The 10,532-nt window shown below is 26.7% G+C and overlaps 1 protein-coding gene across 1 annotated transcript; it reads right to left on the bottom strand.

Annotated features, from left to right (window-relative positions):
• Positions 1-2,960: 2,960 nt before the first annotated feature.
• On the bottom strand, positions 2,961-4,676 carry LOC145836443 (serine protease 38-like). The gene is made up of 4 exons (XM_082944241.1): positions 4,589-4,676; positions 3,574-3,734; positions 3,360-3,507; positions 2,961-3,082 (listed from the first exon to the last, which is right to left on the bottom strand). The coding sequence occupies exons 1-4, from the start codon at positions 4,674-4,676 to the stop codon at positions 2,961-2,963; spliced, it is 519 nt and encodes a 172-aa protein (XP_082800367.1).
• Positions 4,677-10,532: the final 5,856 nt, after the last annotated feature.

Below are 10,532 nucleotides of genomic sequence, written 5' to 3'. Positions count from 1 at the left end.
TGTGCTTAAAAGAATCAACAGCCGTTATGTATGCGTTAAAAAAGAAAGGTTGTTTAAATAAAAGGAGCGAATTTATATCGTCTTGTCGACATATGAAAAAGCTTCTCTTAAAATACAACAAATTTTGAAGTATTTTATAGTCAATTAACTGTTGTTTTTGTTAAATTTAGTTGTTTGATTAGTTAGATGGTAGATCGATTTTTGTACTGAATATTTGTAATGTACAATATTACGTCATACTGTTTTTTGTTTTTTTGCATAACTTTTGTATCTTTGTTTAGTACAGTGCTTTTTATTTTGAATTTAACTGGCTGATGATTAAAGCTTTATGAAAAATTAAAGCTTTATGAAACATATGTACCAGAATTCTTAAATTCGCCATTTCAATAAATTATATATATTTTTTTTTTTTTGACTTTTGTTGTTACACTTAGTAAATGTAATATTTTTAAGATTGGACTGGTTTACAGTTAATTTGCGGCATAAATAGTTTTAGAAAAAAATAGATTCTTGGAATAAATATAGTTTTTTCATGACAAATTTGTCTAATAACATTAACACAAAACGAAAATCTTAAGTTTTTGACTAGTTATAAAGCAAATAATGAAGGTTTAAAAGATAAAACAAACAAAAAAGTGTTTAAAGTTTATAACTTGCGTTTAAAAAAGGCAAGCATAAAACAAAAGTTTAATGTCGAGTAAGTCAAAATTATCTAAGTCAGCTAAAACTTCAAACTTTTAACTTTACTTTTTGCAATCTTTGATATGACATTTGATTCTGCTAACTTAATTTGGACATTTGAAGTCAGGTTGAAGAAAAGCTTAATTCTAATTAGTTGTTAAAGCAATCACCAAGCCATATGATAAATTGACGTGGTAGTTTGAATAAATTTAAAAATGGGCTAAAGATTTACTACTTTACTTTACTATACACTGCTATACTTTACTACTCATTATTAATGATCAACTATTGCTTATTTTATTACATGTTTGGAATTTTATTTCTAGGTTTATTACTACAACTTTTTATACAGTGAAAGTTTTTCTATGAAAATCGGTCAATGACTTATAACAAGCTGGCGACTCGTGTAGAAGTTTCTTAAAAGCATATAAAGCAAATGATGATAGATTAATAATCTACTACGTTATATCATCTTTTTTTAAATACAAAACTTGAACTTAATGTAATAATAAACACAGTTTGATGAAAATTCAAGGTTCTTTGTTTTAAGTAGGAAACATGTATAATCTGTTAATTAATTTACTCATGAATATTTTTTCCTAATCTTTATTCATAAGTTTTAGAGAACTTTAATCCAAGATTTTAAAAAAACAGCAACATATCCAAAATTTTCTATTGATCACTTTAACTATTTTTTTAGTGTTTTCAAAACAGAAATATAAAACGTTTAATTTATGATAGTTTAAAATGTTGACTTAGATTATTGTAGCATTTTCCGTTAAAAACAAATTATTACCTATTGTTATATAGTTTTATTATTAAACCAGAGACTTATAAATGATTTTTAAATATATATACACAAAAAAAAAACTATTCTACTTATTGAAGGGATTACAGTTAATTAAACTTGTAATAGCCGGCGGGTTAGTGTTACCAAAGTTTTTCCTTCAAACTTGATTTGCCTGAGTTACAAAAAAAGTTGTGCTAAACGCGTGATTTTGAAATGTTATATTACAAACTGTTTTTATTCAACACACTAAAAATAAATAGTCTATCAATAATTGATAGTGGTACTCAAATGAGTGTTAAAAGACAATAATGACACAGTTCTAAATAATCTTTTTATTTCTATAACTTTCAAATTTCATTATTTATCTTAGATAAGCGACGGGTCGTAAGTTAATTAAGCCTACGCTGTTTCATCATTAGAGTTTAAATGTAATTAATTTTTATAATCAACATTAGATGTCATTGTTTAGAAACTACGAACACTAAATTATTAAAACTCACTTTTCCAAAGTCGCAGCATCCCTCACTCCCATTTTAGCATCCTCGACATCGCATATTTTTTCAAGTATGGGGTTTCTGCCTTTTTTGAGGGCTTTTTTAACAGATTATTTTTCAACCATCCCTTTCTGTTGCATCAAGTCCATGAAGTTGGTGTAAATGATGCAGTCTGTCCAGAAGTTGACTTTTTAAACTGTTATCACTAATCTGTTGACTTTGTAAATATTAAATACTTGTTATTACTTACTATGTACTGTAAAGCTTAAGTAACTTTAGTTTTTATAACTTTACTAACGAGTACAAATATACAGAGACAAAAGAGGTTATAGATACTTATTATATACCGAGCTTTTTTAACGAAGGAAAACGTTTTAAGTTTTAACAACATGAAGTATTGCCTGCTAGTTAGATTTTAAGTAGTCATGTTTTTGTCTTGAGTTAGCAATTTTACTAAGATTGTAAAAACTACATCGAAATTATCAGCTGTATAATTGGCTTTTTAATTGGCTGATATTTTACTTTGTATATTTTAAGTTAAGTTATAGTTTTGTTTTTGACCTATTTTTATAATTTGGGTAAAGTTAGTTAAGGATAGCCATAAAGAATAAAAATTTTAAGTGTATATGGTCAGAGATACGGGTTTAGATGTTATTAATTTAATGATGTATTTTTGCTTTACCTCATTTGTAGAATGATAAGAATGAAACAATTCCAAAGCCTTATACCTACGGCTGATTTGTAAAAGAACAAATAAAAAATTTTGTATTTTAGTCTAACAAAGCAAGTTTTGTTATAACAATACAATTTACTAATTAGTGTAATTATTGTATACTAAAATGTAATTAAAGTTAAACAATACACTAAAACAGTAATCTATTCATTATGATAAATGAATTTTCAACTCTTAAAAAGTTATCATAATACAATTTGTTTTTTTTTATTTTAACTGTTCGTTAATAAAATAAAATGTTTATACCATCTGCATCATATGTTTATTCATTTCCGGGATTAAAATTGTCATTTTCGGGAACAAAGTCGTCATTTTCGGGGACGAAACTATCATTTTCGGGAATTAAACCACCACCGTTAATTCCATCAGTTTTCTGGTTAGCTTCTAAAAAATTATCTATATAAGCTTGTTTAGCAGCTATGCTTTTCATAATATTTTAAAGTTAACTATCTTTATTTAGAAAATTTCAAAAGTACTTAAACAAGAAAACAATACTTAATTATAAGTAATAAAAAATGTTTAAATATGTGTGATAAGTCTAAACTTGGTATAATCTAAAAAAACGTTATTGTAAAATAAAAGATTTTAAATTGATTTAAAGTACAGTTTAGTGGTTTAGAAAAATTACAACAATAAAAAACATGCCAATAAAAACGCGTACTTTCTTCAATCCACTCAATTAAATCATTAGTGCTTGCGTACATGTTAGGCCACGGGATTTTCCAACAACCATGGGTCAACCATGAGGCTATTCCCACTTGCACGTAGTGATCTCCAACCGGACGTACCAAAAAGCCACCCGAGTCGCCCTGAAAATGGAGAAAAACAAGCTTAATTTATTCAAAAACTTTAATTGAAAAAATATTAAATCTCACATTACAAGGGCTTTTGTTGACTTCATTTCCGACGCAAACTTGAGTGGGTAATAGACCGTAGTCGTAGCCTCTTTCTTCAAACCACGCCATGCAGTCATTCTTGGCAATTATCGGCACTTCAAGCTTTAGAAGCTCGTCATACGTCTCGCTGGTTTTTTGATCTGAGTAAAAACTTAATATAGGAAAGTTAAAACTGTTGTTGCAAGAGTGCGTTTTTTGTCCGACTTGTTTGAATTAGTGGTAAGGCAAGAATAAAACTAACTTTTTAATCCCCTACCGACTGTAACGCAGTAATTGTCTTTATAATATTTTGATAAATCAAAGTCATGTTCCGCAAGACATACAACATAAACTCGTTCGTCAAACAAAATTTTTTCTTTAGTTTTTATCAATGCAATATCGTACCCGTGAAGAGCACTAAAAGTTTTGTTTAAACTTAGTTATAAAATATTTCATAAATATTTGTATTTGAGGATCTAAGTTGAACAATAATAGTTCTTAACTTTTTTAAAAAATTAGGAGACAAATATACAAGATAAATTAACCAAGATCTTTTTGAACATCTCTTAAAGGGTGAAATTTAGTTTTATAAAAAAATATATTGATTAATTTATTTTGTATATCTTTTATATATGAATATGAGTATTACCCAGAAATGCGATATTTTGAGTGAATAATAACTTCTTTCACATTTAACATTGTTCCTCCAGAATATTTATTGTTTGAGCCGATTCTAACTCGAAGGCGGGTTATAAAACTTCTAAAAGTTAAGAATTTTGAAATAGTAAGTATTATTAGTATATTACAAGTTAAAAGAATATAAATAAAACGAAAAATTGTAATAACATAGTTAAACTTAGTCAAAGTAACCAAGTTTAGATCAAACACTAAACAAAAGTTCATCTTAATTTTAAATTGCAAAAATTAAATTTAATTAAGTTAAAATTTTCTAACTTTAGAAAATGTATAACACAATGCGCTCTAGTCAGAATGTATCTATCACTGATAATTGAACCTCCACAAAAATTCCAATCTCCATCATTGCCAAGAATAGCCGCAGCAAATGGAAATTCGTGATTGTCAGCTTTTTCTCCTCCAATCATTCTTTGATAAGCCTGATTATTAGTTAATGTATTTAGAAAATTTTGTTAATTCTTACATAAACGTAGAAAACTACTTTTAAGTTGACAGTTCCGCTACTTAGAAAACCTTCATAGCACTTTATAATAGTACCAAAAATGTTATGAATATCACTTCTAAAACTTAATAATACAAATTTCTAGCGCTAAAGTGTCAAGACAAGATATTTTAAGCATTGTATCGCCGGAATCAATAGTATTTTAATAAAATCACTTAATAGTTACTCCAGCTACTACTTAATATGTTTTATAATATTGATCAAAATGTATGCTATGATTTTTTGTATCATTAATGAACAATGTCAATACTAAACTAGCATAACATTTATTATTTAAAATTACACTTGAATAATACTGCTTACTTAACCGAAAACTTTTTTTTTAGTTACTAGAACTCTCAAATTTTAATACAGTTATTAAAAAGTATTAATACCTTTAATTTATTTATAGTAATCCCTAGACCAGGGGTCGAAAAAGTGCAGTCCTCAAAGATTTTTTTCGAATTATTGCGGCCCGAGTTATATAAAGCTGCCGACCCCTGCATTAGACAAAGATAGACCAAATTGTTTTGTTAAAAATTAATTATGGAAACCTTTAACATTTTTATATCAATCTTGGTTTTAGTTTTATCTTTAACTTTAGTTTTAAATCCCTAAATTTTTATCTTAAACTATCTTAATTTATAGTATTACGTTTTAAGTTTGCTTTAGATATTGAACAACTATAATATTAAATTATAATCAAAAGCTTGTACGTTATTAATAAGCTTTGTAAAATGTAAATTTTAAGAGTCAACAGTGTAATAAGATTTAATGTAGAATAAGTGATTTAATAGATAAAAATCTACAACATTCTAAATCATTTCTTTCCATGGATCTTTCAGGGCGCGGGAAGACTTGAGGATGGCAAACCGCAAGTTGAACCTGAAAATGGGACTTTTGGGAATGGACGACTTGCTGGAGGACTACGAGGTTTCTTGTTGTTTTAATTATTTTTACTATTAAACCTAGCTAGTTATGTAATCAAAGTTCGACACAAAATAGTTTTTCATAAAGTAAAAGGTAGAACTATTTAAACACACTTGAGTTTGAAGCTCACTGAAACTTACTGAAATGAACTTATTGTATCAATTTAAGGTGTCCTACGATGAAGATGCAGAGATCCAGCAGAAGATCGGAGATCTGAAGGTGAGACACGCCGAACTGCAGGTTAACATCAGAAAGGTGAAGACGAAGATCAGACAAGCGGAGAAAGTTTAAAATTAACAAAGTACTTTTAATGTTGAAAGTGTATAAAAACAAATTTGTTACTTTTGCATTAAAGTTTATTTTTGCAAGTGAGAACTGTTTTTGTCTAAAAATTTTATTTTTATTAAGTAATTTTTTTTATTAAAATGATAAACTGTGATAACTATGTTTTTTTCTCTGATTAGTGCGCCGTGTTATCACTACTTACTATGATAATTTTTATTATTTTTCTGCTGATTTCAATTCATTTAATAATTTTTATGTTGATTTTTTAAATAGTTTAGACTTTTTTTATAATCTAGATCACTGGTCGTCAAGCTAATTAAATTATGTGTACACCAAGCTGCAAAAAATAAAATCAGTGCACTCCAAGATCTAATTTTAATAAGCGCCGCTAGTGGTAAGACTACGTATACACTTTTATTAGCGCATTTCTCCTTAAAAGTCATAACTCAGTTTACATGCAAACCATTTAACAACTGAAACTGAAAATTTTTATTTGATCCTATTTTTAATTAACCTCTTTGTTTGTTTTACCTTATTTTCACAATAATATTTTAGTTATATGGCTTTTTCTTACCTACTTATTAATTGAACACTTCTCCGCAATTACTACTAAATCCCCAGTTCAGCATTCTTTAAATACTTTATTAAATATTAACTACATACTTAATCTAACTCTATGTTTTTTTTTTGTAATCTCAAAATTTCGTGCACCCTTAAATGAGTTTCGTGTACCCTAAAAATCTCGTGCACCCCAAAAAAAGTTTCGTGTTCACTAGTGTGCACCAGTTTACACATTGACGACCACTGATCTAGATATTAGTTTTACTTACCATAAATACATACCTAACTTAAATTATTGAATCTTTTTTTTCATGCTGTGAATTTTTAGATTTAAAAAAAACACGGTGGTTGATAAATATTTTTATACTGATCGCAAAGTTTAGTTGCTGTAAAAATAATACCGAAAACTTTTTAAAGATTTATGAAGCAAAATGTAACGTAATTTGAAAGGATTTTTAGAAAAAAAATCTTTCTATATTAATTTCATTTGTTTAAATAATGTTGAGAAAATGATGTGTATACTTTACATAAGACCATTTCCTTCAAAACAGTTTATTTAAATATTTTTTATTAGCAAACAGTGCAAACCAAACAAGTTATTTTTATTTTTATTAAAATTTTACATGTATGAACTTTTTTACAATCATATTACGTTTTTCAAGTTTATTACAAGTACTTTTTTGTTTTTATATAATTTTTTTGTAAGTTTTGTCTATAAAAGTAAGCAAAAGTTGATATAAATCTTCAACTATTCCGCACTATATATAGCTCTTTAACCTAACAGTAATTATTATAGTTTTTATGTGAAGAATATTTATTGTGAAATAACTGTTTCAAACTGCATTGTAAAACTGTTAAAGTCTTAATAAGTGTAAACACTTACAAAAACTTCATGTATTTTCACATTTAGTTAAAGAAGTGTCTTTAATTGTGCTTATTTTTAATCTTATTTTACAAAGTCTAGGGCGTCGTATTTAGAAGCATGTGTTGCCTTGAAAGTGTAATAAACACCTGTTAACTGCTGATAAACTTTTTCGTTAAAATAATTGAAATAAAGTAACTTGACTTTTTGAAAGTAAAATACTGTTTGTGATTTTGAAAAAAGATTACAGGGCTATAAATATGCTGAAAAAAATTAATGTAAATTTAAATTATAGTTTTTAAGTAGTAAGAATTTATAATGGGTCTTTATTGACATTAATACATTTTATGCTTTTATTTAACAACTGCTTTTTCTAAACACATGTACTTTATTAGTCTTAATCTTTAAAAAAGTTAAAACTCGACAACTTTGCTCTATTTATTATAAACAATTTTTGTTAAACAATGAATAACTAACTTTAAAAACAACATACTGAACAGCAATTCAGATGTTTTGGCAACTAGGATCGGTCGGAATCCTGCAATTTTCAGAAAGAACTTTGACAATTATCTGCTACCAAGACAATAAAATCTATTTACAAATCCTATACCTGATGTGGAAGATGGTTGGAATCGCAGTTATAGAAGAATTGGAGCTGATGGTGCAGACAAATTTTACTACCAAAGTCCAGGACGGCGTGTTTATATATGTGTATTTTGAAAACGCAATTTTTTTTAAACTATTTGTTTGGTATACGAAGCTTTCAAATTCTTTCTATTATGATACTAAATATACGAACTCTCATTATTTATAAGTTGTTTTTACTATTTAATTTATTGTTAAAAGTTACCATTTTTTTAATGGATTTTTAGAGGTTGAAAAATATAGTTTTTAAAATCTTACTACAAACTAGTCAACTAAATTCATAAAGTCTAAGTTATAAAATACATTTTTTAATATATTTACAGTAAGTAGGTATTGCTTGACTTTTTAAGTCTTACCTATAATGTATTTAATACAACCGTTTAACTGAAATACTATTCCTCTAAATCTTCTTACGACTTCAAAAGATAATATACTGTACAGAACTTTGGATGCTTTTGCAACTAGAATCAAACGTGATCCTGCAATTTTCAGCCGGAACTTCGATAGTTATTTGCAACCAACACAACATAATAGAGACAATCAAAGGGAACAACGTGAAAATAATGAAGAAATGTAAACTTATCAAATAAACTTGTATTGTGTTAATTTTTAGAAGTTTACTGACTTATATACTAATTTTTAATGATCCTATTTTATATTTACATTTAGTCATATATAAAAATAAATAAATTTCAGGCTTTTTAACTAGAATTACGTTTTATTTTGCCACACAGCAACATTTTTATCTATTTAATAAAATCTAAATCTTTAATATCTAAGAAATTAAGTAGAATTACGTATCATTTTGAGACAAAACAACATTTTTATTTGTTTACAGAAAAATTTATATTTTTGTTACCTATAAATATTCAGTAGAGATTGCAGAAGTAATATATTTTATTCAAATAGTCCCTAAAACTTTTAAACCTGTCTATGATTTACCTCGATATTAATAAGCTATAAAGTGGTTTGAATGTCCAAAAAAATAGATTAATATCAATGTTGAGACGAATTAGACTTGTAGAAAAAGTTAAACTACTTAAACGCAGAAAGCTTTACAGTTTATGATTAATATCATGTACAGGAATTTACTAAGTTGTGATAAATAGCACATTAAAACGAAAGTTTAGTAATGATAGTGGTATATTAAAAACGTCAATTATGCTACAACTTGTACAATCCGTCTTAAATTGGATCTTTTTGATTGTAATACATGCTTTAACTAGAAACCAAAAATCACTTTTTTTTTAAATAAAATTAATGATAGAAAAAACTTTAATTACAAAATGTTATCTAAAACAATTAAATAGTAATGTTTATGCAGGCAGGTTTGTGTTACTCACAAAGGAGATCAAAATTCCGTAGAAAAGTAGTCCGAAGCAGTTGATCAACAGACAAAGAATTTGATTTAAATTAGGTTTGTCTTTAAGAGAACAATTTAAATGTATAAACAATTATAATTTAACATTTACTAGACTCTAATTTTTCCAGTTTGCGATTTAAAACGGTTAACTTGAGTCGAACTGACTCATACTAAAGTTTAAGCGAATAAATAATTTTGTCAGGAAACTCATTGCTGTAAAGACTTTTGTGGACTGCTTATCACTAACTTGTACCTTGTTACACCTGTTTCACATTAACTTTACTGACCTCTAAATTGATATTTTGTTTCCTTATTATTATTTACTGTGTTTTTTGTGTCTTTGTTATGTTGTAACCTTTTTATTCCGTTTATTATGCAAAAATTTTTGTAATAAAATAGTTGGAAATATTTAAAATATTTTGTGATCATTTACAAATAGATAGAATATTTATTATTAGAATTTATTTTCAACTATTCTACAATGTGGCAACTAAAATTGTCTTACATCTAGCAACTATCTCAAAAAGTATTGTTAAGAATTTAAATATTTAAAAAAGCTATGTTGCTTTTTGAATATTAAATTCTGCACAATGATTTTGTGATAATTGCTATAAGTAAAAAAACTTTCAGCTAAAGGTTAAGGTCGCATTTTCGGGTCGTATATAGTTTACATAAAAGTTGTTTTTTAAAATACAAAAATAGTCTCTACTAATGATTCATAAAGCCAGCAAAAAATATTTTAAAGTATTTTTGAGATATTTCCAAAGTGCAAAATTAATTCCAACTGAAAATAAAACTCAAAGCCTCCTTTCGTTTTAGTTGCTACTGCATCTTGCGTCTTCACTAAGTTATAAAAACTTGGCTAAACATAGCATTGAAAAGTGAGTCTAAATAATTTTAAGAGATTGATTATAACATGTTTTGTATATTTTCTAAATTACAAGTAAAAAAATTATTCAACAGTTTATGTGCTTAAATGGATAAAAGAATAAAAAAATACAAGTATGGTATACCATACAGCCAGACTTGTTAAAATGCTTTTAGTTACTATGGTAATTCAGCAATGAAGCGTAAAAACTTTGATTTGTTGTAAAGTAGTAATTTAATGCTCTAGTAAACACAGCAAAACTTTTTAA

The sequence above is a fragment of the Thalia democratica genome, chromosome 5, assembly GCF_965202585.1.
Source record: "Thalia democratica chromosome 5, ktThaDemo2.hap1.1, whole genome shotgun sequence".
NCBI lineage: Eukaryota > Metazoa > Chordata > Thaliacea > Salpida > Salpidae > Thalia > Thalia democratica.
Note: the sequence above shows the minus strand (reverse complement) of the source record. Positions and strands in the feature narration are given on the sequence as shown.